Here is a 27,925-nt window from a genome sequence, read left to right as displayed (position 1 = left end):
TCCGAGCCAGTTTTATGTGTTTATTTTTTTTTACCCTTTTAGACTTTAATTTAGAACTCAATCTCGAGACATTTTTCAGCATCAGTACAAGCTGTAGTAACAGTTACGGCCTCTTGGTGGCAGCAGATCCTCACTTTGAAGGAACGTTTGTTCTGCTGCTCAGGAATCCTTTTTGATGTGGATGAAGACAAAGATTCCAACATCTCTCAATAAGACACAATTTCAGCATCCTGTGCCCAAAAGCTACTCCATTTAGGGGGAGCTACGGCAGATCATTCACCTCCTCTGTACCTTTCTCACTCTCACCGACCTTGGTTCTCCTGGAACCTTCCTCCACCTGTTGGAACCTGCTAGCCTCTTCTCTTTACCACACTCTTGTTATCCTGGGCTGTTGATCCTAACAATTTAAAGTCCTCCACCTCTGCTCCCTGTGACCTTGCCGATCCTCTTCACTTCCTCTCATTCATAAACAGTCTGTCCTGCAGCAGGTGCTCTTCATTCCTCTCCAGAGCAAACCTCCACCTCTCTGGATGTTCCTGAACCTCTCTGGATGTCATGTTGGTCAGAATATGCATGTGTTGTCTGACTGGCAGCTGTTTTTTTTTCTGTTTTATGATATACGGGTGTGTCTTCCTCTGTAATGTGGATCCAACAGAGGCTTTGGCGTTGTGGTGGGAGGCAGCCTTGAGGAAGATCCTACACAGAGCTGATTTCAGCTGGCTTGATGGCGCTGTGCTAAAGCTCCATGGGCCTCAGAACGTAGGGGGGGGGTCAACAAGTTCATTGTGGTGAACTGCCCCCCCCCCCCCCCCCCAACTGACATGTTTACCCACAGCAGAGGTCAGGAGTTCCTCTGCTGCTGCAGGGAGGAGGTCTGTTTGGTTCAGACTGATGGTGGAGAAGGTTCCAGTGATCATCTGAGGCAGAAGCTTCATCTGCTTTGGGGCTGTTGGATGCTGCCGTCGTTTTACAGCTTCTGTCTGTTTTGCATTTAAAAAGCAACATTTGAGTGAAGCTGGAGGGAAACTTTTCTGGAGATGTTAGAGGCCGATCGGTTTTCTTCATGTCGCCCACAAGTGGCCAGGATAGGCTCCAGCAGCCCGGGACCTCGAACGGGACAAAACAGATTTAGAAGAGGAATGAATGAATGAAAGATTTGTTTCAAGTTTGTGAAAAAATATTTGATTTTTTTTTTAAACTAATTTCTTAATTTCTGAAATTGTTTCCCATTTTGGGGAAAAACAACACTTAATAACTAAATCAAATGAATAAAAAATGTTTGGTTCCCTGGGCAAAAAATTTTCCAAAGTGTAACACAGTGTCTTAATTATGTATTTACAATATTTTTTTCTGGATTAAAGTTTAAAATGTTAAAAAAAATGCTTCCTGGAGCTGTTCTGATCAGAAAAATCCACCTCACGATCATGTTAATTAATCGGTTTCAAGGGGAATCGTGATGTCACGTTTCGCACGTAATGGCTCTGATCGTGGCTCGTGCTGGTTGTTGGCGCACGCGCAGAGATCCTCCCGCTGACGTCAGTGCCCCACTGCCACCCGTGGCCCCCTGCCATATTTATTCATGCCGGCAAGATGGCGGCGACACGGTCGGGGTGTTATTACCAGCTGACTTAAAAAAGAGATTTTATTCAAAATAGAAAACCGAATCAAACATTTGTAGAGTTTTTTTTCGTATCGTATGTGTAATTATTATGTAACTAAAGTCGAGTTTATTGAATTTTCTAATCTGTTTTCTAACAAAATGTTCACGTTGTAAGTTGTTCCCTGACCGACTAGCTAGCTAACGGAGCATAACTAGCTGCTACCAGGCGAGCCGCCGTGAAGTAGAATGGGAGAAAAGCTGGAGCTGAAGCTCAAATCGCCGGTTGGAGCAGAGCCTGCTGGGTATCCGTGGCCGTTACCAGTCTACGTAAGTGTTTTCCATTCAGAAGTCAGAACTGACAGATCACGGTGGAGTCTTTGTTTTTGTCTTTGTTAGCTCCCATAGCTACTGGCTAACGTTGGCTAGCTGGAGTAGTAATAGCACGCTCGCTCACGGAATTGGGTCAAACCGGTCCGCACGGTGACAGTCGCAGTATCAGCATCCTGTCCAAGAAAAGTTCGATTGTTTCGCATCTATTGATCAAAGTTACACGATCCGATTTATTAGCGTTGAAATCTAGAGGAGTTATTTGCTGAGAGACTAAACGGTTTTATTTTGAAAAATATGCTTTTCAGACTATCTCCACCAGCAGCTGCTACCTTTAGATAAACGTGGCGTTAATCTCTGTTTGGGGGAATCCAGCGTCTCCTGTCGTAGTCACGTGACTTTCCGCTGTGGAGCATTTCTGAAGGATCGTCCTAAAACCAAAATTCGAACCAGCAATATGACGCCTGAGACCTGTTCCTGTCTGAGAGACAGAGCGAAGAGGAAACGGTTCATCATTATCATCCTCATGGGTCATGAACGAAGCTGTGAATGTCATGGATCTTCTGTAAAAAGAAGGCTCCTGGTTCCCTTTGCTCTCCTGTGGGTCACATGACTGAAGTGAAGGAGGCCCCCCTGGTAGATGCCCCTCTCCCCCTTCCGTTTTCTTCACTGACAGTCAGAGATGTGTCTGAAGGACTTGAAATGTTTTCATGGAGCTGTCGCCGTCTGCTAGCTGTCGACTCATCTGCTGACTGACGGAAAGGGAAGTGGTTGACGTTCTGTGATCTATAGAGTTATTTAAAGAAGGCTTCTCATTTGTGGTGACAGTCAGCGTTGACTGAAAGAGGGTGAACTTCTGAGAAGGTCTGAGTGGGTTTTCTTTGGATTCTCCTCTCCACCCCCGTGGTTCAGGCTCGGGTTTCTCTCGTTCAGACGTCAGCTTTCCTGTTTTGCAGATAAACCAGTATGTCAGGAATTAACCGTCTCTACTTGTATGATTGCTCTGTTTTCTAGTTTTTTTGTTCAACAGTGTAGCTGTGGTGCAGAGGTAGAGCGGCCGACCTCTGATTTGAGGGTCTAAGTTCAGTTCTGCTTTGCCCACCCATGCGCTGAAGAGTCCTTGGGCAAGACAGTAAACCCCACAAGTGTGTGTGTGTGTATTTGTGTGTGTATGTGAGAGAGAGAGAGAGAGAGAGAAGAAGGGTGTGACTGTATAGTGCATTGTGTCTTAACCATTGACTGTCTATTAGAACTGGGGAGAGTGGCCCCTCCCCCTGGCATTCCAAACAGGAAGTACCCGCTGGTTCCAAGAAGCCAAAATTTCATAGAGTTCTAGAGGGGAAATAAACAGCTGTTAGTCAGTCTGTCAAATGTAAAATGTGTTTAGGGTTAGTGGTAAAACCTTGTTAGGGTTAGTAATAAACAGTGGTTACAGTAAGTAGTAAAACAATTGGGTTAGTGATAAGACATTGTTAGGTAAGGGTTAGTGGTTCAAATGTGGAGCCTATTCCCATAATGCTCCTCTTCTCTTTACAGTGAAGACTCCTGTCTTTTCTCTGCTATCCACATGTTGGACCCTCCAGTGAAGAGGATCTGATTCTGCACTATTGCAACCATTGCTTTTTTATGGAAAACAAAGAATCTTTCATTTATTCTCCTGTTTTTGTGAGGATTCTGTGGTTTATTTGGTTTTGAAGTGGTGGTTTTGGTCATGTTCTGAGCTGTTCACTGTTAGTCTCTCCAGGTTTATGTTTCTTTCCTTCTACAATTATTTTCATTTCTGTTATTTGTCCCGGGAGTACATAAGCATCTGGTTTTCAGTTCTGCTGTTTTGTTTGTCCACGGTTTTTGCCATGTTGAAGGATTATTTATTAAAAGTTTGAGTTTCTGCCACCAAGCCTGGTCTCCTGCAGGTTGGGTCCTAAGCTCCCTGCTGGTATCAGAAGAACCAATCCCCTGTAGATTTATTTAGACCCAGAGCAAGTGAACACACCACTGTTTGAGTGTTGATTTAAAAATGCTGTCTTCAGACCATGACACATGATGATAGAGACAAACTGTTTTACGGATTCCCTTCAGGTTCGGTTGTCTTTCAGTTCTTTCTTTTGTTCCCTGGATCTCCACATCTGCGCGTCCATAATTGCTTCCATGTGGGCTTCCTCTGGGGTGGGGTGCATTTTTTTGTCCGTGGTTTCAGATGTGGATGTCATGGAGGCCAGACATTTAAAAAAAGAAAAAAAGTATTTTTGGTGACAGGATGTAGTTTTACTTTAGTCTCTCAAATCTCCAAAAGTCCATCAGACGAGTGCTCTGTATGTCTATCAGCCAGTTGGTCACCTGAAGGTGATTTAGGCGGGTTAGACGGGTTAGTGCTTCAGAATTATAACAGCTATGTTATGATGTTCTCTCAGCTCAACTCAGGCCACAAACTAGTTCTTTTTTGCATGTCCCACTTTACATGACAGCAAGAAAATATACATTTAAATATGGAAATAAAAGAGGAAGAAATAAACTGCTGACAAGTTTGTAGTAGAAAGTATTATTGAATATGTAGTACTGGGTAGAAATAGAAAGTACCAGCGGTAATGGATCAATCTTTGTGTGAAACGTTTTCTCCAAACCTGCTTAGATGTGAGCAGCGACTGAGACGAAGAGCGTGGCTCCTTTTCTGCTTCTGTGCAGTTTATTTTTAGCTGCAGCTCTGCTCTGGTGTTGCTGTGTGCTGGCATTGCATGAGCAGGTGACCCCCCCCCCCCCCTCTCCTCATTGGTTTGTTCCCTCAGGTTCTGCTTCCTCCTCTGCCTGGAGCGTTCCACAAGCGGAGATGAAACGTTCTTTAATGAAAACCAAGTCCTTCAAACAGAACTTGTGTTTCTGATTTGTTACTGCTCTGGTTTGAACCATTCTACTCTTAAATACTGCTCTAATAAATGAGTTTTATTCATAATAATTTTAGCTTCCAACTAAATCGAATGCGATAAATGTTGCATCTTTTAAGGAGCATTCCTTAAGTTCTTCTGTTAAGCTGGATGTACAATTCGGTCTTGGCAGAATGAACCAGTCCTTAATGGTTTTTAGCAGGAAGCTGGGCTCTCTGGGATCTGCTGAGTCAGGCCTTAAGGAATGCTAACATCAGTCAGTCAGTCTGTACCCCCCCCCTCACAATACACACACACACACTCTTCTGCTAAGGCTTTGCTTTGTCCACCTCCCTGCCTTTCACTTCTTTTTCAGGGTTTCTGTTTTCTGGGTTCCTGTAGGGAATGGCAGTGAGCTGGAATAGAAAGTGGGTCAGTGGGTCAGCTGTGAGGAAAACCTCGTTCCTCCCCGATAGCTGCAGGTTTTTGGCTCATCGGATGAATCCAGAACAGTTTATTTGATTTGCCGCTGTTTTATTTGTGAGTCGCTTCTACAATGCCTTTAAAGCCCCCGCCTCCATTTCTATGACCTTTTATCCCTCGCTGACCTTCAGGTTGTGCGTGTGAGGCCGTGACGTTTTGTCAGAAGATCTTTTCACACAGATCTGAACCACATTCAGGTTTTCATGGATTCTGCTGCACTTTCAGAGTTTGATGATGTTTTTCTTCCCCCTTAAGGATAAACACCATGATGCTGCTCATGAAATCATCGAGACCATTCGGTAAGCCCCCCCCGCCCCCCAAACACACTCACACACATGGAGCGATGAGGCTGACAGTCTGATGCATCTGTCCAGGTGGGTGTGTGAGGAGATCCCAGACCTCAAACTGGCCATGGAGAACTACGTCCTCATTGACTACGACACCAAGAGGTACATGTTTTGGCTGCCAGCTGGCTTCACTTTTTAAATGTATATGTTTGTGTATACAGTTTTACTTTATAGATCTTAGGGGAAAATTTCATTGAATGATAATCCAGTGTATTTAAGAGACGTAACCCAGAAAATTGACTCCTCCGTTTGCTGGTACCACCTTAAATTCCACAATGACTGATGTGCTGTTTTGTCTTCGACCTTTCCCTCAGCTTCGAGAGCATGCAGAGGTTGTGTGATAAATACAACAGGGCCATTGACAGCATCCACCAGCTGGTGAGACCAATCCTCTGAGGGGCTGAAGTGTCTCTGTGGCGTCTGCAAGAAGACGTGAGCTTCTGTAAACTCTCATGTTTAATGTTCCCCTGCAGTGGAAGGGGACCACCCAGCCCATGAAGCTGAACAAACGTCCCTCCAACGGGCTGCTGAGACACATCCTGCAGCAGGTTTACAACCACTCAGTGACTGATCCAGAAAAGCTCAACAATTATGAGCCTTTTTCTCCCGAGGTTTACGGAGAAACCTCCTTCGACCTGGTGGCTCAGATCATTGATGAGATAGACATGATGGAGGACGACACTTTTGTTGACCTCGGAAGTGGTTGGTTCTATTTCCTATTTCTGTTTTGTCTCGAGACAGAACCGATCCGTCTTACCTAGAACGATAACCCGCTGCCTCTCTGTTGGTAGGAGTGGGACAGGTGGTGCTGCAGGTCGCAGCAGCAACCAACTGTAAACACTACTATGGCATAGAGAAAGCAGACATTCCAGCTACGTATGCAGAGGTGAGATTTCCTGAGCACTTTTCCAACATGCAGGTACTAGAATGAGCTGAAATGTTTGAGTTTAAACGTGTCAAAATGACCTCCATCCTTTCAAAATAAAACTCCTGTTTGAGCGGAATAAACAGGTTATAACCTCCGTGGGTTTAACATTAATTGACTTGATTGTTCCTTCAGACCATGGACAAAGAGTTTAAGAAGTGGATGAAATGGTATGGAAAGAAGCACGGGGAGTACACAGTAAGTTTATTCTCCTCTGACATTTCATCTGAAAATGACTTTGTTTTTATTTAGGAGGTTTTCTTTGTGTTGTAAATAAAAAGGGATGTCTGTTCTATTTTTCAGCTGGAGAGAGGAGATTTTCTTTCTGAAGAGTGGAAAGAAAGGATCGCCAACACAAGGTGGCATTTCAAGTCTTACTTCATAGGCAGTTTAAACCTTGTAAAAAATAAAATAAAATAAGAAAACATTTCATCAGAAATCTCTGCTTTATACCAGAGAAGATAATTATTATTCATAAATCAAGACGAGCACAAAGCTGCCTGATCCCTTTTTTTCATTGCTGCAGTCATAAGCAGCTTATTGGACATCCTGAAAATAATCAGCTTTCAAAAGAGAGAATTGCTGGAGCTCTTTATTATTAATAAATGTCATGTTATCTTTAGAAAAAATCAGGCTCATATCTGCAGTGGGAGCCGGTTTAGCTCGTGCTGGTTTGCGGCGCCTTCCGTCCGTGAAACCAGGGTTCAAATCCAGGCTGCTCCCTGGTCCCTTCTCTACTTCTGTGCCGGTCCCAAGCCCGGTTGCTTTGAGAAGGTTGCGTCAGGAAGGGCATCCGGCGTAAAACATTGCCAAGTTTACCATGCGACTTGTTCGCTGTGGCGACCCCTGATGGGAGAAGCCGAAAGAGGAAGAAGAAGAAGCAGGCTCATATCTGCAGTGTTGTTGGATTGGGAAAGTTAGCTTGAGCTGCTTCAGATTGGTTGTTTAAAGGCTTTTTTTGAGCGAGCATCAAGAGCTGCTGTTTGTCTTCAAAATCTCTAACATTCTAACATTCAGAATTGATGGGAACTTGATGGGCTCTTTATTGGTTCTGCGTGGGTCTGCAATTCAACCTAAAGCTACATGAACTGCATTCAGAGGCTTGAAGTGATGCTGGACAGGATCCAGTTAGACATGATGAATAACCAAAGCGAGAATCCTGTGGTGCCCCATGACTGAATGAGGTTTACACACAGCAAACATTATGAAGCGGTACCGCTGACAGTTCTAGATGTACGGTAAAGGTTTGGGTAACATCTGCGTTTCTTCTCTGTATCATAAATAAAGCGGAGGTTGTGGTTTTTGGACCTGAAGAGCAGAAGTGAAGCTTTTGTCTGGATTACAGCTGGAGTGACCTCTGACCTTTGTCTTTTCATGAGAACATGACTTTGTAGAAACGCCCACAGTAACACTGTTAAAGATCAGGACCCGCCTATCTCCATGCATTGGAATCTGCTTGTTCTGCTGATTTCTGTTTTTTTTTTTTTTTTCTTTAAAACGACGCCTATTGTCATGTCTTTGGTGCAGTCTCTAACTACTCTCTCTTTGTCTTATAACAGATGTTCCAGATTTTGTGTTTGTTTGTCTCTTTCCTGTCTTCTTTGACCCCAACCGGTCGAGGCAGATGGTCGCCCTTACTGAGTCTGGTTCTGCTGGAGGTTTCCTTCTTTATCAGACAGAGTTTACCTCTCCACAGCCGCCTAGTTGCATGCTCAGTATGGGGGGTTACACCGAAAGTATTCGTTGTAATCTGTTGGTCACCTACTTAGGCCATAATAAAGATGCCTTCAGGAAAATTTGGCCGTAATTCCAGTTTGCTTTAGGTTTTGAACTTACAGCTTTCTTCTGAAACATGAACCTTCCAAAAGCTCTATGAAGCTATGACCAGCAACATCGTTGGTCATCCAAATTTTGGAGATCTGTAATAGATTTGAGACCATGAGGACTGTGTGTCATTATAAGGAGCTGACACAATTTTCAGGAAAAAGAGAAAAGGAGAGGAAAACAGCCATGAAAATCTCTGATGCCTGATCCCTTTCTGTTTTTCAGTATTATTTTTGTGAATAACTTTGCCTTTGGTCCGGAGGTCGACCACCAGCTGAAGGAACGCTTTGCTAACATGAAGGAAGGTCAGTGTCGCTCAGACATCACCGTCACTGATGATGACATTTCATAAAATCATCACTTGGCGGCGATGGACGGATGTGTTTTACTGGTATATTTGTCTTAAAACACTGATAAATAAATGACAGTCTTGCTGTTGGGTTGCGTTACAGGAAATGTTTTGTGTAGCCGATACACACTACAGTGGATTTATGGGGATGATTCTTTTCTTTTCAGGGGGGAAAATCGTGTCCTCCAAACCTTTTGCACCTTTAAATTTTAGAATCAACAGCAGAAACTTGAGCGGTAAGAGTCAAAATTGGGATTTTCACAGCAGCGTTTTCTTTGGTTCTGGATAAGACGTGGTTCTGTGTTTCAGATATTGGCACAATAATGCGTGTGGTGGAGCTTTCTCCACTCAGGGGCTCTGTGTCCTGGACAGGGAAGCCTGTTTCCTACTACCTGCATACCATAGACCGCACCATAGTAAGTCTCCCTCCTCCTCCTCCTCCTCCTGGGGTTCAAGGGAAGAGAACAAATAAAGAGCAAACTCTGAGTACAGAAGTCTGAAGCTCCAGATCAAAAGCATTTATTGATAGAAAGACGGTCAAAGCATCAGCCAACCTTAAAGTGACGTTTCCAAATACTGGAAGCGTTCAACACTGCCCTCGTGTAAGAACTTCTTCTGATTGTAACTGGAAATAGTATATTTACCAGGTGATAACAATGATTATTCTTTCCTTTTATGGAGCTATTTTTGGCCAAATCTGACCAGTTTACTGTTGATAAAATGCCTTTATTGTTAGTGTTGCACATTATTCTGTCAGTCTGTCTGTTCGCCGTTCTGTCTGTTTGTCCGTCTTCTGTCCATCATGTTTTTCTGTCCATCATGTTTTTCTGTCTGTCTGTCCTCGTTTTCGGTTTAGTGTTCCTGAAGTGACTGTAACGTCTGCTTCCTCTTTCAGCTTGAAAACTATTTTGCTAGTCTCAAAAATCCTAAACTCAGGGTAAGTCCTGGTCCTGGCTCTGGTCTTTGGGCATCAGTTTTCTGCGTTGCTGTTATTTTGGGTGAAACTGTTGGTCTTGCTTAAGGAGGAGCAGGAGGCAGCTAGACGACGTCAACAGAAGGACACAAAAGACAGTAAAAGCAATAGCACCACTCCGACCAAATCCAAGGAGCAAAACAAGGTACTAGACATCAAGCGGCCAGAGTGAACCTTTAGTGATTGGCCATCTCCCATCTCCGTCTTTACGTCAAATCTTGTTTATGTGACAGAGTGGCGTGTTCCTGCATGAGTCTTTCTGTTCTGATCTGCAGCAGGACTCTTGCGGGGAGGAGGAGCGCTCCAGCTTAGTCACGCTGGTCAAACCCTCTGCCAAACCCAGAAGAACCCGTCTCTTATCCAAAGGTCGCAAACTAAACAATAAGAAACGTGGTCGGCCCAAGAAAGCCCCCCCTGCTGTGGAGAAGAACAAGAAAAACCAGAGCGCCTTGGACTTGCTGCACGCCAAAACCCTTTGTGCAGCACCAGCTCAGGGTCAGGGGGCCACAGTCTTTCAGTCACATGTGTGTTGGAGCAGGAAAATGAAACCCAGATCTTGTGTGTGTCTAGATTCCTACCGGCCGGCCCACAGCCCCTTCTACCAGCTACCTCCCAAGGTCCAGCACTATATGCCCAGTCAACTGCTGCTGAGTCCAACTCCCCCCGGTCTGCAGCAGCTGCTGGGTAATCAGAGTGTGAATGGGTGTGAACGGCACTGCAAAGCACTTTGGGTCTTTGTCAGAAAGCCACGCAGCGCTTCCTCGTTTATCGCTGGAGTTGTGTTCTACAAATAATAGATGGAATCAGAGAAGAAGTCATCTCTATTTCTTACAATAATTTGAGTTGTCTTAAGGCGGTAAAACTCCACGCTTTCTCAGACAGATGTAAACATTTTCAGACTTTTCTCTGAAAGGGATTAGAGAATGAAAACTAAGAGTAGAGTTTGAGTTTGAGTTTCAGGAGAAAGGCTTATATGATACTGGAAGACAGAATACAGAAAATGGCCATCACATACCTAAGATAACAATATACAATATTCCACCCAATCAGAGTCTAACAGAATCCAAAGTGTCCATTCTTATTGTCCATGCCTTTGCCTAAAAAGTTGGAGAACAGAAAATTTGATTTTTAAAAAGCCAACATAAAAATTTACCTTCAGATAACCAAAACAAATCAGGACATTTCTTTTCAATTACCTCAAGTAAACACAATAAAAAAAAAAGGAAATTCATCCTCCACCACTTGCAGCTCACAGTCTTTCCTCCTCTGGAACAGCTTTAAGAGCCCTACTTCCACCTGTAGGGGGAGCGGTCCTGCTCTGAGTTGAGCACATGAGGATCTTTGTCCTCTTTTTAAATTCTACCTAACATATGGCTCAGTAGAGAAATTGTCCTTAATTTGCAATTTAAAAAAAAAAAAGTTTCATTTTCCAGTCTTTTTCATAATAATCAACTAAAATTTCCTTAACATTTACTAGCTTACATTTCTAACAATTAAAAAATAATGATAGTAAGTTTACAGAGGACAAAATATTAAACACGTCGTGACACCAGGGATAACGTTGCAGCAAGGATCATTCAGTAGATTTAGCAAACTGAACACATTCTCTACAGCAGACATGGCACAGAGGAGGCTGATTGTCCAGGTCAACAGCCAATCAGGATGGAGAACACAGCTCCTCTGTTCTTCACGCTGTTTCCCCAGGAAGGTTTCAGCCTCCATCAGTGCAGGCGTTCAGCTGATCTGCATGTTCTTGTGAAGTTTCTCTTGTCACAGCTAAGCCAATAGTCTGCTTTCTTTTTGCCCCTTCACCTGTCAGATAACATCAAAGTTCAGTACCTCCAGTTCATGAGCTACATGAAGACTCCTCAGTACCGCTCCAACCTGCAGCAGCTTTTGGAGGAGGAGAAGGTGAGTTCTGCCCCGCGCTGCAGCACAGATCATCACCGTTGGCGCTCGATTCAAGCTGCTTTCTGTCCCTCTGGTGTCGTTTGGCAGCAAAAACACAGGGACTTGTCGGGTCAAGCGGAGCAGCTGCATCTGGTCTGCCAGTCTCACAAGGACAAGATCAAGAGTCTGTTTCAGACCAAGCTGGACGAGGTGTAGTCCTGCTTTTGGGCTCCACAGGAGCCGCTCTTAGCCGAGCTTTGTGTGGATCCACCGTGTGCCTGAACTTGTTGTGTGTTTGCATGAACAGCTTGGTGTGAAAGCTCTGACCGTGGAGGACCTTCTTCAGGCTCAGAAGGAGATATCTGCCCACAACCGGCAGCTGAAAGAGCAGACCAAGCAGCTTGAGAGGGACATGGTCCTGCTGAGGGACCACAGCCTGCTGCTGGTGAGACCGAGGGGGGGACTGCTGTGAAACCTGCAACCTGTTGCAGAATCTCTGCCTTTTTGCCTGTTGGTTTCTTTGTCGTCATGATGATTCAGATTGCAGGCTGCTGTTAGGTCAGCTGACCGTATAGCTGCTGTTTTCTAGCTGAAGTCTCGGTGTGAGGAGCTGAAGCTGGACTGGGGCTCTCTGTGTCTGGAGAGCCTGTTGAAGGAAAAGCAGGCTCTGCGCCGACAGATCTCTGAAAAGCAGAAACACTGCCTGGAGCTGCAGGTACTCTCCTTCTTTTCAGTTTTTTTTTAAATCCACTCTCGTATCCATGTTTATTAAAATGACCTAACCTGAAAAGTTGTTAATTGAAGAATTCTTGTTGGAACTTGGAAAATAAAGCTCCCCAAGCTCATAAACAAACTCAAACTTTATTTATTGATTTGTATAACGCCTTTCATTCCAGTTAAAAACGCAAAGCGCTTCACATAAAAGAGGATAAAATCATAAATGAATTATTAAAAACAAAAACACAGGACAATCACACACGGATGGGGCTCCTCCCTCACCAGATTCCTCCCTCCACCCACCCCAGTTCCCCAGTAGAACCCTGAACAGAAACAAAGAACTGCAGCTTGAAGAAGGTCTGGCTTGGTTCTGCTGTGAGGTAACGATATGATGGGGATCCATCCATTCCAAGGCCCAGCCGGACCACAGGGATCACTACCACAGTGCCCACCCAACACAGAGCAGCTTAGGGCCCACTCTACAGTTATTAGCCCAATGAGAACGGGCACCGCAGCAACAGCACCCCCTACAGGTTAAGCTGGTGGTGCCCCAGAACAGTGGATCCCCAAGAGGAAACACTGGATTATGAAAGATCAGAATAAAAATTATATTATAATAACAACAATAAAATTAAAATAGGAAATAGCAATATTAGTGATAAAAAAATAACATACGTTAGATGATTAAAACATAAACGTAAACATCACAAGTATAATAACAATAAAAAGAGTAGGATATTAAAAACATAAAGATAATAATAATAGTCCTTAAAAAATAAATAAATAAAATAAATTAATTAATAAAAGACATGAGCTATTATCAAAGTCATGTAAAAGCCAGATTAAAAAGGTGATCCTCTTCTTAAAAACCTCTATATACTCTACAGCTCTGAGGTTCTCCAGCAGGCTGTTCCACAGGCGAGGACCGTAATGGTGGAACGAAGCCTCCCCATAAGTTTTGGTCCTCCCCTTAGGAACAACTAGTAGGCCAGTGCTGGAGGACCTCAGGGTCCACGAGGGCTCATACTTAAAAATAAGATAATTTACAAAAGAAGGCCCAAGACCATTAAAACATTTATAAACCATTAAAAGATTTTAAAATGTATCCTGAAACGCACAGGGAGCCAATGCAGCGACTTTAAAACCGCTGTAATGTGTTCCCGCCCTCTGGTCCTCGTCAGAACTCGTGCCGCTGAGTTCTGCAATAGTTATGAGATCGACTTTTTGGGTAAACCAGAGAGCAGGGCATTACAATAATCTAAATGACTAAAAATAAAAGAGCGGGAAGTTTGTTCCCAAGAAAAGAATCAAATCATCTGTTGTTTGGAGCTGGTATGGGTTTGCTGCCACAGACGTGGAGGGAGAGACCCCAAGCTGCAACATTTGCCCAAAGCCCATCGCAGTCAAAGGCAGCAGCAGCAGCAGCAGCAGCACCACAAACCTATTCCAACACATGAAACAGAGACATCCAGCCGAATATGGAGAATGCCAGCCTCTCCGAGGCAAACAAAACCGCAGTGACCAAAAAAACAACTAACTGTAGCCGAATCCTTTGCACAAGGCACCTGCGTTTGTACTTATTGCTTTCCTTAAGTGTGTGTGAGGGGAATCTAGCCACAGGGGTTGCAAGCCAGTTACTTCTGTGCCGGTCCCAAGCCCGGATAAATAGAGAGGGTTGCGTCAGGAAGGGCATCCGGCGTAAAAATTGCCAAAATAACCAGGCGAATCATCCACAATACTTTAGACATACCGGATCGGTCGAGGCCCGGGTTAACAACGACCGCCACCGATGCTGTTAACCTTCAGGGTGTCGGTGGAAATTTGATTACTGTTGGTCGAAGAAAGAGGGGAGGCAGAAGGGCACGTGGCCAGAGAGAGAAGGGAAAAGGCAGGAACATAGGTTTGAGAATAGGGACTCTTAACGTTGGCACAATGACAGGGAAAGGCAGAGAGCTGGCAGACATGATGGAGAGAAGGAAGGTAGATGTACTGTGTGTGCAGGAGACAAGGTGGAAGGGCAGCAAGGCACGTAGTATTGGAGGAGGATACAAACTGTTCTATCATGGTGTTGATAGGAAGAGAAACGGGGTAGGAGTGATTCTGAAGGGGGAGTTTGTAAACAGTGTTCTAGAGGTGAAAAGAGTCTCAGACAGGATGAAGAGCCTAAAGTTAGAAATTGAAGGGGTGATGGTGAATGTAGTCAGTGGGTATGCGCCACAGGTTGGCTGTGAGTTAGAAGTGAAGGAGAGATTCTGGAGTGAGTTGGATGAGGTCATAGAGAGTTTTCCCAGAGGAGAGAGAGTTGTTATTGGAGCAGACTTTAATGGGCATGTTGGTGAGGGCAACAGAGGTGATGAGGAGGTGATGGGCAGGTTTGGTGTGAAGGAAAGGAATCTGGAGGGACAGATGGTGGTGGACTTTGCGAAGAGGATGGAAATGGCTGTAGTCAACACTTACTTCCAGAAGAGAGAGGAACATAGAATGACATACAGAAGTGGAGGTAGGAGTACTCAGGTGGACTACATCCTATGTAGACAAGATCATTTGAGAAAGGTTAATGACTGCAAAGTGGTGGTAGGAGAGAGTGTAGCCAGACAGCACCGCATGGTGGTGTGTAAGATGACTCTGGAGGTCAGGAAGAAAAAGAGAGGGAAAACAGAAAAGAAGACCAAGTGGTGGAAGCTACAGAATGAAGAAACTTGTGAGGAATTTAGGCAGAAGTTGAGACAGGTCCTGGGTGGTCAGGATGAGCTTCCAGATGACTGGGAAACTACAGCAGAGATTATCAGGGAAACAGGTAGGAAGGTGCTAGGTGTGTCATCTGGAAAGAGGAAAGACGGTAAAGACACTTGGGGGTGGAATGGGGAAGTACAGGAATGCCTCCAGAGGAAGAGGTTGGCTAAGAGGAAGTGGGATGTAGAAAGGACTGAGGAAGGTAGACAGGAGTACAAGGAAGCGCAGCGTAGAGTGAAAAGAGAGGTGGCAAAGGCCAAACAGAAAGCTTATGATGAGCTATATGACAGGTTAGACACAAAGGAAGGAGAGAAGGACTTTTACAGGCTAGCCAGACAGAGAGACAGAGATGGGAAGGACGTGCAACAGATAAGGGTGATAAAGGACAGAGATGGAAAGGTGCTAACAACCCAGGAGAGTGTACAGAAAAGATGGAAGGAGTATTTTGAGGAGCTGATGAACGTGGAAAATGACAGGGAAAGAAGGGAGGAAGATGTGGTTGTTGTGGAGCAGGAAGTAGCAGAGATTGGAAAGGAGGAGGTTAGGAAGGCTCTGAAAAGGATGAAGAGCGGAAAGGCCGTTGGTCCTGATGACGTACCTGTGGAGGTATGGAAGTGCTTAGGAGAGACAGCAGTGGAATTTCTAACGAAGTTGTTCAATAGGATTTTAGAGAGTGAGAAGATGCCTGAAGAATGGAGGAGAAGCGTTCTGGTTCCGATCTTTAAGAACAAGGGTGACACGCAGAACTGCAGCAACTATAGAGGAATAAAGTTGATGAGCCACACAATGAAGCTGTGGGAAAGAGTAGTGGAAGCCAGGCTTAGGAAGAAGGTGGAGATCTGTGAGCAGCAGTATGGTTTCATGCCCCGTAAGAGCACCACTGATGCCATTTTTGCTTTGAGAATGTTGATGGAAAAGTACAGAGATGGTCAGAAGGAGCTGCATTGTGTGTTTGTAGATTTAGAGAAGGCGTATGACAGGGTGCCGAGGGAGGAGCTGTGGTACTGTATGAGGTCGTCTGGAGTGGCAGAGAAGTATGTCAGAGTAGTTCAGGACATGTATGAGAGAAGTATGACGGTGGTGAGATGTGCTGTAGGTCAGACAGAGGAGTTCAAGGTGGAGGTGGGACTACACCAAGGATCAGCTTTGAGTCCCTTTTTGTTTGCTATGTTGATGGACAGGCTGACAGACGAGATGAGACAGGAATCTCCCTGGACAATGATGTTTGCGGATGACATCGTAATTTGCAGTGAGAGTAGAGAGCAGGTGGAGGAACAGCTAGAGAGGTGGAGGTTTGCTCTGGAAAGAAGAGGCATGAAGGTCAGTCGTAGTAAGACAGAATACATGTGTCTGAACGAGAGGGATCAAGGTAGAAGCGTTAGGTTACAGGGGACTGAGGTGGAGAAGGTGCAGGAGTTTAAGTACTTGGGGTCAACAGTTCAGTGTGATGGGGAGTGTGGAAAAAAGGTGAAGAGGCGAGTGCAGGCAGGTTGGAGCGGGTGGAGGAAAGTGTCAGGAGTGTTGTGTGACAGAAGAGTGTCAGCAAGACTCAAAGGAAAGGTGTACAAGACAGTGGTGAGACCAGCTCTGCTCTATGGGTTAGAGACGGTAGCAGTGAGACAGAGACAAGAGGCTGAGATGGAGGTAGCAGAGATGAAGATGTTGAGGTTCTCCTTAGGAGTGACCAGGTTAGACAGGATAAGGAACGAGTACATCAGAGGGACGGCTCATGTTGCCTGTGTTAGCGACAAAGTCAGAGAAGCCAGACTGAGATGGTTTGGACATGTTCAGAGGAGGGACAGTGGATTTATTGGTAGAAGGATGTTGGAGATGGAGCTGCCTGGCAGGAGGGCAAGAGGACGGCCAAAGAGGAGATATATGGATGTCTTAACAGAGGACATGAAGTTGGCTAATGTTAGGGTAGAAGATGTCCATGATAGAGTGAGGTGGAAAACGATGATTCGCTGTGGCCGAAAGAGAAAGAAGAAGTGTGTGTGTGGGGGGGGGGGGTGGATTGGGAAGAAATTGGAAATCAAATAAAAATAAAAAAATTGGAGATTTTTCTTTTTAGGCCATATCGTCCAGCCCTACTACCTATAATCTGCGTTAGCTGTGACTTTTTCTTCATCTTTCCAGCCTTTAGCGAATCCCATACAACTGAAGGCTCATCATTCTGTTCAGTAACTGTTTGAATTTCATGTTTGTTATGTTTATGTTCAGGCTCTGCGTCTCCTTCTATTTTCAGCTACAATAATAGACTGAATTATGATCTTTGGCTGAAGCCTCTGTTCCTTGATACTCGTGGATTTTGAAAAAAGCAGTCTATTGTACCATTTAGCATTGACCCAATTGTCTTGTATAAGTGTGGTATAATAACCATAAGCATTATTCTTCACCGTTCATGTTCGATGTGGTTAAGCTGACTGAATGAGGCTGATGCTTGTTCTCCTTTACAAAGAAAACCTTAAAAACAACAGGAGCTTAAGAACCTCAAGGTGGTGGGGAAAGCCCCCCTCTCAGAATGAAAGAGACCCTCCTTGAGCTCATTACATCTATAGATGATGCTGTTGACGTGATATAAATTTGCTCTATTATTCTGTACTTCAGTTTTTCAGATGGTACTGATGGGAGGTTCTTGTTGTTCATGGTTCTTGAGTTGAAGGTTGTTCTGGAGGCCGTCGGGCTGCATCGTTTTCTCTGCCTTTTTGCACACGTTCACTGCATTTAATGTAATTTGGGGGCGGAGGTGGCTCAGTTGGATGGAACGATCGGCGGTTCGATCCCCAGTTAAACGTTGTGTCCTTGGGAAAGACACTTCACCCTGCCTGCCTCCAGAATGCGTATGAATGTCCCAGTGATGGTCAGAGGGACTGTAGGCGCGTACTGGCAGCCCCGCCTCTGTCAGTCTGCAGTCAGGGCAGCTGTGGCCACATCAGTAGTTACCAACACCAAGAATGAATGAGGAGTGAATGAATAATGGACACACTGTAAGCGCTTTTGCAGGTGTCTGTAAAGGTTCTGGTTCCGGTGTAACGGCTCCCCCTTGTGTCTGTCTGCAGATCAGCATTGTGGAGCTGGAAAAAAGCCAGCGGCAGCAGGAGCTGCTTCAGCTGAAGTCGTACAGCCCCTGTGAGGGCTCTCTGTACAGAAAGAGCCTGGACCCCCGCGCGTCCGGGGACATGGACTCCTTTAAGATGGGCCTGTCTTCAACTTCCGCCCTCAATGGCGTCGGTCCCGAGCTCTCCATGAACGGCACCGGCTCTCCGGTTTTTGACCGAGCTAACTCTAAGGGTGAGCTTTCTCGCTACCTTCCCATCTCTCCAGACCACGAGGTTGTACCTGCAACCCCTGATGCACGGCAGCGGCAGCAAGGCTCCTCTCACAGCCTGCCTGATTACACGCGCTTTTCCCCCGCCAAGATTGCCTTGCGGAGGCATCTGAACCAGGATCCCTCCGCTCACCTGAGAGGTCCAGGACTGAACATGCACAGGTTCCTTTGCTTCTAACTCTTAGAACACACCTTTGGGTGACAGTGTTGTTTTGGGGGGGGTCCCTGTGGCTCTTCCTTCATTTCCTTGTGTTTTTTTTTTTACAGGGATCAGGGGGGTGTTAACTCCCCTCTTGGAGCCAAACAGAACTGCCCCTCTCCCAACATAAGTGATGCTCAGAGTAACCCCAGGAGTTTTGAGAGGGTAAATGCTTTATGGGAAATGATTTTGTCTGCCCCTTAGGTCAGATTCTGGGGCAGAAGTCTCTTCAACTTACTTCACACAATTAAAACATCAGCTAAAACTAATCTGGAAAAGGAGGAGTATTTTCAAATTCCATTTTTTTTTTGTTTGATTCAAACGCAGATTTCACATCCTGTTGGGTTAAATGGGTCTTAGAAAAATGCTTTAATAAATTAAATATGATTCTATATTTATTTGCAGGTCAAGGAGAAGAGTCCGTCAGTTCAGGGGGACAGCATCACGAGCCTTCCAATCAGCATCCCCCTGAGCACGGTACACCCAAGTAAATTACCCGTCAGCATCCCGCTGGCCAGTGTGGTGCTGCCCAGTCGTGCTGAGAGACTCGTGAGTGTCTTCACGGGGAAGCTCTTCCAGAGCCGTCTGTATTGGTCCAATGTAAAGTTTGCTTTGGGTTCTGATGAAAAACCATCTGATTTCAGAGAAGTACTCCGAGCCCTGTGTCTTACAGTGGTCAGAGCAATGGTGAGAACCTGCTTTGGTTGCAGCTTCTCTTGTTGTTCCAGACATTTTCCAGTCAGATGCGTGAAGCTCTTCTTCTTGTCTTTCCTCATTTCCTTCCATCCTAGGATACTCCTCAGGCTCAGGGCTAATGAACGGAGGCCTCCACTTCGAAGACTACAATGGTGCTACTTCATCCTCCCCTTTGAACGGCAGCACTTCCATGATGGGACCTCTGGCCAGAGGAGGTCCCGGCCATAGTCCTCCTCTCAGCACCGGGGGGGTGCTGCAGTATGCTGATGGCCCTTCACGGGTTCCTGCAGCAGATGGACCAGAACAGCAGGGAGGAGACTCTGACATGGAGCCACAGGACTGTGAACTACGGCGGAGGATGTTCTTCTCTTCCTCCTCTTCATCTTCCTCTTCTTCAGGCTGCGGAGGTTCACGGTTCCATCTTCAAAGTGGGAACGCAGCCAAGCAGGGACACTACAGTAACCATGGAAACCACCAGCCCTCCAACTCGCAGCACGTGCACATGGCCACACATGTGTCATCGTCGCACTCCAGCCACAATGCCGCCTCTCAGGAGGGACGCAGGCGGGGTAGGCGGAAGCGCAGCTCTGCAGGGCCAGCGCCTGCAGCCGGCGGCTCCCCAAAGAGGAGGTCATTCCCCGGGATCAGCTCCAGCAACCACTCCTCAGGATCTCCTCTCAACATCAACTCCATGGTTAGTGGCTGAAGCCAACATATCAGACCACTTATTAGAGAAAAGGGACACCCCTACCCACCCCCCAGAGAGAAGGGACAGGGAGCTGCAAGATGCTGGTTCCACGGGTCAAAGCTGACTAAAGGAAGAGTTCTAAGACTGGGGAGTCTGCAGCTCCACAATCTGCTGCTTCACAGTCTGCAGCTTCACAGTCTGCTGCTTCACAGTCTGCTGCTTCATAGTCTGCAGCTCCACAGTCTGCTGCTTCAGTCTGCTGCTTCAGTCTGCTGCTTCACAGTCTGCAGCTCCACAGTCTGCTGCTTCAGTCTGCTGCTTCACAGTCTGCTGCTTCAGTCTGCTGCTTCAGTCTGCTGCTTCAGTCTGCTGCTTCATAGTCTGCTGCTTCAGTCTGCTGCTTCACAGTCTGCTGCTTCACAGTCTGCTGCTTCACAGTCTGCTGCTTCACAGTCTGCTGCTTCATAGTCTGCAGCTTCACAGTCTGCTGCTTCACAGTCTGCTGCTTCACAGTCTGCAGCTTCACAGTCTGCTGCTTCACAGTGTGCAGCTTCACAGTCTGCAGCTTCACAGTCTGCTGCTTCACAGTCTGCAGCTTCACAGTCTGCAGCTTCACAGTCTGCTGCTTCACAGTCTGCTGCTTCAGTCTGCTGCTTCACAGTCTGCTGCTTCATAGTCTGCAGCTCCACAGTCTGCTGCTTCAGTCTGCTGCTTCACAGTCTGCTGCTTCACAGTCTGCTGCTTCACAGTCTGCAGCTTCACAGTCTGCTGCTTCACAGTCTGCTGCTTCACAGTGTGCAGCTTCACAGTCTGCAGCTTCACAGTCTGCTGCTTCACAGTCTGCAGCTTCACAGTCTGCAGCTTCACAGTCTGCTGCTTCACAGTCTGCTGCTTCACAGTCTGCTGCTTCATAGTCTGCAGCTCCACAGTCTGCTGCTTCAGTCTGCTGCTTCATAGTCTGCTGCTTCACAGTCTGCTGCTTCACAGTCTGCTGCTTCATAGTCTGCAGCTTCACAGTCTGCTGCTTCACAGTCTGCTGCTTCACAGTCTGCAGCTTCACAGTCTGCTGCTTCACAGTCTGCTGCTTCACAGTGTGCAGCTTCACAGTCTGCAGCTTCACAGTCTGCTGCTTCACAGTCTGCAGCTTCACAGTCTGCAGCTTCACAGTCTGCTGCTTCACAGTCTGCTGCTTCAGTCTGCTGCTTCACAGTCTGCTGCTTCATAGTCTGCAGCTCCACAGTCTGCTGCTTCAGTCTGCTGCTTCACAGTCTGCTGCTTCACAGTCTGCTGCTTCACAGTCTGCAGCTTCACAGTCTGCTGCTTCACAGTCTGCTGCTTCACAGTGTGCAGCTTCACAGTCTGCAGCTTCACAGTCTGCTGCTTCACAGTCTGCAGCTTCACAGTCTGCAGCTTCACAGTCTGCTGCTTCAGTCTGCTGCTTCACAGTCTGCTGCTTCAGTCTGCTGCTTCAGTCTGCTGCTTCATAGTCTGCAGCTCCACAGTCTGCTGCTTCAGTCTGCTGCTTCACAGTCTGCTGCTTCACAGTCTGCTGCTTCACAGTCTGCTGCTTCATAGTCTGCAGCTTCACAGTCTGCTGCTTCACAGTCTGCTGCTTCACAGTCTGCAGCTTCACAGTCTGCTGCTTCACAGTCTGCTGCTTCACAGTGTGCAGCTTCACAGTCTGCAGCTTCACAGTCTGCTGCTTCACAGTCTGCAGCTTCACAGTCTGCAGCTTCACAGTCTGCTGCTTCACAGTCTGCTGCTTCAGTCTGCTGCTTCACAGTCTGCTGCTTCATAGTCTGCAGCTCCACAGTCTGCTGCTTCAGTCTGCTGCTTCACAGTCTGCTGCTTCACAGTCTGCTGCTTCACAGTCTGCAGCTTCACAGTCTGCTGCTTCACAGTCTGCTGCTTCACAGTGTGCAGCTTCACAGTCTGCAGCTTCACAGTCTGCTGCTTCACAGTCTGCAGCTTCACAGTCTGCAGCTTCACAGTCTGCTGCTTCACAGTCTGCTGCTTCACAGTCTGCTGCTTCATAGTCTGCAGCTCCACAGTCTGCTGCTTCAGTCTGCTGCTTCATAGTCTGCTGCTTCACAGTCTGCTGCTTCATAGTCTGCAGCTCCACAGTCTGCTGCTTCAGTCTGCTGCTTCACAGTCTGCTGCTTCACAGTCTGCAGCTTCACAGTCTGCTGCTTCAGTCTGCTGCTTCACAGTCTGCAGCTTCACAGTCTGCTGCTTCACAGTCTGCAGATTCACAGTCTGCTGCTTCACAGTCTGCTGCTTCACAGTCTGCAGCTTCACAGTCTGCTGCTTCAGTCTGCTGCTTCACAGTCTGCTGCTTCACAGTCTGCAGCTTCACAGTCTGCTGCTTCATAGTCTGCAGCTTCACAGTCTGCAGCTTCACAGTCTGCTGCTTCACAGTCTGCTGCTTCACAGTCTGCTGCTTCAGTCTGCTGCTTCATAGTCTGCAGCTTCACAGTCTGCAGCTTCACAGTCTGCTGCTTCACAGTCTGCTGCTTCACAGTCTGCTGCTTCACAGTCTGCAGCTTCACAGTCTGCAGCTTCACAGTCTGCTGCTTCACAGTCTGCAGCTTCACAGTCTGCAGCTTCACAGTCTGCAGCTTCACAGTCTGCTGCTTCACAGTCTGCAGCTCTGCAGTCTGCTTCACACTGCCTTCAGTTTTCATTAGAACCCCCACAATCTTTTTCCCCCCCCCGCTTTGTCCTAGAGGGATTCATTGGGTTTCTGAGCGAGGGCGGGGCAGACTGATCTAGACTCAAGACTCAGATTCCCATTCCTTCTGTGTTTTGTGGGCCAAACTGAAATACACAAACCCTTTAGAAGCAGGTCTTCAGTTTTATTTTGCAACGTTTCTCAGGTTTAGACTACCATATTTTCACGACTATAAGGCGCACTTAAAAGTCTTAATTTTTTTTTTCAAACAGAAGTGTACGCCTAATGAAACAGCGCGCCTACGTGAGGAAGGGCGACAATAGTATGAACCAATTGCATCATAGTTCTTAATGCATTGATGAGACTGAGGCTGTTCAGAACTGCCTGCAACAGTAAGCTGTCAGTCCTTCACATGTATCCCAAACCCCAACAGGTTCATTATAAAGTTGAGGAGTGGCCATGCTCTATAACTGTAACAACATGACCCCCACTTCTATTCACAGCTCCCTAACTCATGGTGTGGGAATCAACATTTCCCATGAGTCTTAGTGGCCATGGGCGGGGCTAAGTCCCGGGTCCCCACAACATTGTTTACGAAATGGCTGAAGCCCTGTTTAAACTGCAGCTATCAGCTACGCGGATTGATGGATTTTTAGATGCTGTTTTTTGACTGAAAAAATACATCAAAACTAACTCAGATCTACATTTTTTAAACACACACTGAGTGTTTGTGTGTGTGTGCTTAAGCCGTCTCTTCGCCAGCGCTTGTGTAGAAAGGACAAAACCAGACGCAACCGCGAGGACAAGGAGGGGGGTCAGGCGCTGAGCGTAAGTGAGTCTGTGAGCGTGCATTCAGTTTGTGCTTCCCAGTTGGGGAGAACAGTTAAAAAAAAAAGGTTTCCTCTAAAAGAACTGAGAGTGCTTCTATTGTTAACCCACTCTGGAGGCTCTAAGGGTCTGAACGGGGCGTTATCGTGCCCGCGCCTTAACACCCGGTGCGCCTTTTGTATGTGTCAATGCCCCGTAACCGAGACCACGCCCTATAACCCGGTGCGCCCTATAGTTGTGAAAATACAGTATGTGTGAGGGAGTGACCGTTAACAACAATTAGTCAGAAACGCCTTTATTTGGATCCAAGATGTTTGAAACGATTTGACATGAAACCAATTTTTCAGTAAATGATCTTCCACCGTCTGACTCTGCTGCACTTCCACAGGTCAGCAACATCAACCAGCCTCTGGAGATCTCTGCCATCTCCTCCCCTGAACAATCCAGCCGCAGCCCCAATGGCCCTGACCTCGACCAGCCCCCCATCCTGAAGAGAGAGCGCCCCCTAGAGCTGAATGGCACTGGGCGATACTCAACAACCCCCAGCTCCGATGATGAGGATTCTGGGTGTCCTGCTGACAGCTCCAGTTCGAGGTAAAGGAGAAAGTTTTCTGCTGGAGGTTTGCAGGTTTCTACAATATAATAAACAGCTGCTTTGAGGACGAAGAACTGTGACCTCATGCAGCAACCTCTGATGTAAACGAGGAACCAGACAGTTAAAATTGAACTAGTTTTCATCAGCAGATCGGACCATTTCTACAAAAAAGGACTCACTTCAATTTTGTTTTTTCTAGAATTGAAAGAAAAATTGCCACCATCTCTCTGGAGAATGGACCATGTAGACCAGGCGATGGAGAACGAGGTAAGAAAAAAAAGCTTCTAGGCTTTTACTGAAGGTTTGGACTCAAACGCTGTGATTTCCGTCCTCCAGGCAGGAAGTCCAGCAGCAGCAGCGGGAACAGCAGTGAAGCTTCCTCCTCCTCCATGTCCTCTAACAGCAAATGGAAATCAACCTTCTCCCCCATTTCTGATCCCAAGCAGCCCAACTCTGACCTGAGACAGGGAGGTTCCCCTTTTGGCATGGGGGGGTCAAGCCGGAGCACAGACTCTGATTCGGATCATAAACCGTCGGGGAGGAAGGGGAGTGACGGAGAGTCTTCTGGATATGTGACCCCCAACCCTTTCCTTAATCAGGAACCAGTGTCACGGGGGGGTGTCCCCAGCGCTGGGGGGATTCAGGGGGCTGGTGGGTCAGACCCACGGCAGGTCCTTCAGAAGGTGAAAAGTTCTCGTGAGTGGGAGCTGAAGAGCATGGCCAGTCCAAACCTCTTCATCTCAGCTGCTGCCAGCAGTGGGGGGGGGATCCTGAGTGGGAAGGTGGGCGTCGGCCCTGTAGGGGTTTCCTCCCCCTCTTCTGTGGGACAGTACCTGGGGTCTCAGTTCCCGCTGGGGGGGGCATCCGTCCTGCAGTCCCTATTTGGGGCTCAGACAGGTATCTCCTCCGTCAACGGGACGTCCCGGCTCGTGAACGGACACTCGGCCCTCGGAGGTTTCTCCAGCGCCGGGCTGGCGGGCGGAGCCGCAGGAGGTGAGCAGCGCTCCTTTTTCCCGTTTGAGCGGTAGACAGTTGGTCCTCACGGGGTGGGGGGTGGTTCAGAACGGGGCGGGATCCTGGTGGGACTCCCCCTCCCTTAAAGCGTCTTGTCATGCAAAGGTTGCTGTCGATGTCTGTCTTTGCAGTTCCTGGGGGGGTCAGAGTCACTTCACTCTTGTTTCTGATTGGCTGCAGCCTGAACTTCCTGCTGACATCAGTGGACTGACTCTGTCTGCTTGCTTGGTGCCGTGCACACCCCGGCTCAGTCCTTGCTTCTTTTTTGTCTCCCCCCACCCCTCCCCCTGCTTTCTTTGCCACTTTTTGCTCTCTTGCCCCCCCTCCTCCCCCCTCCATTTCTGCTGTATAATTTGCAGGTATATTTCACCACATGGTCCCCCCAGTGTCCTCCCATCAGTTTGGGGCAATGCTGCCCCCCTCTGGAGGCCTCAGCTCTCTGCTCAGTCTCTCTTCCTCTTCCTCCTCCCCCGAAACCCATCATCACGCCACCTCTCAGCCAGCCCCCACACGCCTGACCTCCGTGCCCTCCTCCCTCCCTCTCGCTCACACCCAGCAAAGTCGCACACAGTCCGTTTTGCACACTTCATCTCCCCCCACCCTCTCTCTGCCCCCTCTGCCCCCCCTGCACAGCGTTCCCTCCTCCTCAGCATCCACTCACCCCGACCCCCCAGCATCCTCTTGGTCAGACTCGCGTCAGCACCAGAGATCCCAGTCCCTCCCCCTTTCCACGTCCTCCCCTGCCCTTTCTGCGCCCCCGGGTGCCGCCCCCCTCTCCTCTTCTTCCTCCTCTTTGCCCACCACCTCCTCCTCATTGCGTCCATTTGCAGTGCACTACTCTCCCCGACTGCCTCCTCCACCACCTAGCAGCAGTTCGGGTGGTGGGAGCATGTGGAGGACTCAGGGCATGCATGGCGCCCAACCCCCCTCCCAGCTCCCCGCCTCCCGGCCTAGATAGGGGTTTGGGTGTGAGGGGAAGGGGGGAGGATTGACAGGGAGGGGTTGGTCAGAGGATGCCTGTTTTCTTCATCCAGCTGTTGTTCTGATGAAGAAGGTAAGGTCCTGCGCAGCATCCGCACCGTATCCCCGCAGCTTCCATCCCGCCGCCTCCCGGACCCTGCTGTCCTGAAACCCCGCCCCTCTGAGTCTGATTCTCTGCTGTGTTTCAGGTAACTGATGGAAACTACCTCAGTAACAAACTACGCAACAGTCCCAAGTGTGGACCAAGACACTTCTGACCCGCTGGTGCTTCAGACGTCTGCACGACCTGTACTACACACTGAGATACACACACTGACACACACAGAGATACACACGCTGACACACACAGAGATACACACACTGACACACACACAGGGAAAACCTGTTTGTCCATAACCAGCAGGAACTACTGGACTCCTCTTTTTTTTGTTGCTTTGTGATGGTTTGTGTGCTTGTGTGCGTAACCCGTACTGTGAATGTGGTTCATTCTGGCTGTAAATTAATGTATTTATGCCGTCAGTCTGTCGGGTCGGTTTTTCTGTTGACAGTGGGATTCAAACATGCGTGAACTCGCAGTCGGACCACTCTGGTGCTACGTCCGGACTGTGCCTGAACTTATTTATTCCTAAAAAGGCTTCAGGAGAGCGCCTTTGCATCCTCGGTGCTGTTCACAGGGACGTACGGAAGCCTCTGTGGATCATTCTCAATAATCGAAGGCGCTGTTGTATGCGTGCGTGCACGTGTAGCCGTCTTCTGGTGGAACCGTTCTCCAGCCGGAGCTCATGAGCAGAGAACGTCTCCAGTCAGAAGTCCACACTGTTTTGTACAAACCTTTTTCTTCTTTGTTTCTGTCACAGATTTATAGAAATCGCGTATCTGAATCAGGATCTATAGAAAGTCTATCTATAAATATTTTATAACGTTTGTGAGATGACGAGTTTCGGTGCTCCCCCTATGATCCCGCCGGCTTCCCTTCATTTGGTGCTCAGCTGTGTGACCCCCCCCCTATTCAGATGACGCTTCATGTAAACTGGGGTCATGTGATCTTCCCGTCAACAGAGGATGACAGCAGGGGGCGGGGGCGAGCGTTTTCTCATCTCCAGCTTCCTGTCGATCTCTGATAAAGTCACATGACAGATGGGTGCTCTCCTTCACCTAAAACGAGGAGACGCAGCTATTGGTGACCTCCTCTTCTGCTCTGGTTGGTTCGACTTCTACCTGAACTCCTCTGGGAGCTGCTCTGATGGTCCAGACTCATCCGTGGAGCCTCCGTGGGGTGTATGTGCACGTCGGAGCGTTTTCTGGAATGACTTCAAGAGTTTTGTAGTAAGGCGTGTGATCGGTCCTGTGGGGGGTCATTCGGATTGAAACCTATGCAGCTCTCAAGCCTTTCTCCATCAAGTCGATGCTGTTTACTAAAAGCCCTTCCAAAGGTCTGAACTCAGGAACCTCCCACAATTTTCTACAAACGGCTCCATTTTGACTTTATTTAGTAGCTGAACGAGAACATCTCAGGACCACCCCCCACCCCCCGGTGAGCCCCTCGGAGGCTTACGTTTGTCCGACCTCAGATCGACTCCCACAGGCACATACACTGTCCTCTTCAGGGAAGTCCAGCCTCATCAGAGCGTTTTCCTCTAGAAGCTTAAAAGGCTCCAACCTTCAGCCTCGCCCTGATCCGACAGAGGCCTGGTCTGCTGTGGTGACGGAGGGGGAGGGGGTGAGGGGGGAAGTGTTGAAGTTGGGGCAGGTTTGAGGTGCAATAATGGCAGACCTACTTCCAAAAGGGTTTCATGGAAAAGTTGTTACTGTTTGATGTTGGTGCTCTATCCCAAGATGTTTTCATGAAACTCTACGTTTTTCTCTGCATTTCAAAATAAAACCATGTTTTGTAAACCA

At 47.5% G+C, this 27,925-nt stretch overlaps 1 protein-coding gene and 1 long non-coding RNA gene across 4 annotated transcripts; one reads left to right on the top strand and one right to left on the bottom strand.

Moving 5' to 3' along the window:
* Nucleotides 1–2: 2 nt before the first annotated feature.
* LOC111947354 (uncharacterized) lies at nucleotides 3–2,608 on the bottom strand. The gene is made up of 2 exons (XR_002873167.2): nucleotides 2,260–2,608; nucleotides 3–1,107 (listed from the first exon to the last, which is right to left on the bottom strand). It is a non-coding gene; the product is annotated as an uncharacterized LOC111947354 (long non-coding RNA).
* dot1l (DOT1-like histone H3K79 methyltransferase) lies at nucleotides 1,576–27,925 on the top strand. 3 transcript variants are annotated; one of them, XM_023954119.2, is made up of 29 exons: nucleotides 1,576–1,927; nucleotides 5,524–5,567; nucleotides 5,643–5,717; nucleotides 5,930–5,993; nucleotides 6,089–6,317; nucleotides 6,407–6,501; nucleotides 6,676–6,738; nucleotides 6,844–6,899; nucleotides 8,590–8,669; nucleotides 8,881–8,949; nucleotides 9,023–9,129; nucleotides 9,609–9,650; nucleotides 9,736–9,831; nucleotides 9,965–10,181; nucleotides 10,257–10,370; nucleotides 11,506–11,597; nucleotides 11,685–11,786; nucleotides 11,884–12,021; nucleotides 12,166–12,291; nucleotides 18,086–18,516; nucleotides 18,622–18,718; nucleotides 18,959–19,102; nucleotides 19,198–19,240; nucleotides 19,345–19,943; nucleotides 23,825–24,030; nucleotides 24,231–24,298; nucleotides 24,368–25,024; nucleotides 25,405–26,099; nucleotides 26,215–27,925. In XM_023954119.2, the coding sequence occupies exons 1-28, from the start codon at nucleotides 1,847–1,849 to the stop codon at nucleotides 26,001–26,003; spliced, it is 4,734 nt and encodes a 1,577-aa protein (XP_023809887.1). In that variant the 5' UTR covers nucleotides 1,576–1,846; the 3' UTR covers nucleotides 26,004–26,099; nucleotides 26,215–27,925. The 3 variants fall into 3 exon arrangements, with proteins under 3 accessions (XP_023809887.1, XP_023809886.1, XP_023809888.1); XM_023954118.2 differs by having other exon boundaries at nucleotides 9,962–10,181; XM_023954120.2 differs by lacking the exon at nucleotides 25,405–26,099 and having other exon boundaries at nucleotides 9,962–10,181.

This window comes from Oryzias latipes, chromosome 4 (genome assembly GCF_053564925.1).
Source record: "Oryzias latipes strain Hd-rR chromosome 4, Olatipes_Hd-rR_3.1".
Taxonomy (NCBI): Eukaryota; Metazoa; Chordata; class Actinopteri; order Beloniformes; family Adrianichthyidae; genus Oryzias; species Oryzias latipes.
The sequence above is the reverse complement of the archived record's forward strand: the minus strand, read 5'-3'. Positions and strand labels throughout refer to the sequence as shown.

What these genes read in the sequence shown, in the direction of transcription:
- dot1l (XM_023954118.2), top strand. Translation starts at nt 1,847, where the DNA reads ATGGGAGAAAAGCTGGAGCTGAAGCTCAAATCGCCGGTTGGAGCAGAG. An exon ending in CGTGGCCGTTACCAGTCTAC is followed by an intron (nt 1,928 to 5,523) that starts GTAAGTGTTTTC and finishes TTCCCCCTTAAG; the next exon opens with GATAAACACCATGATGCTGC. An exon ending in ACCAGGCGATGGAGAACGAG is followed by an intron (nt 24,299 to 24,367) that starts GTAAGAAAAAAA and finishes TCCGTCCTCCAG; the next exon opens with GCAGGAAGTCCAGCAGCAGC.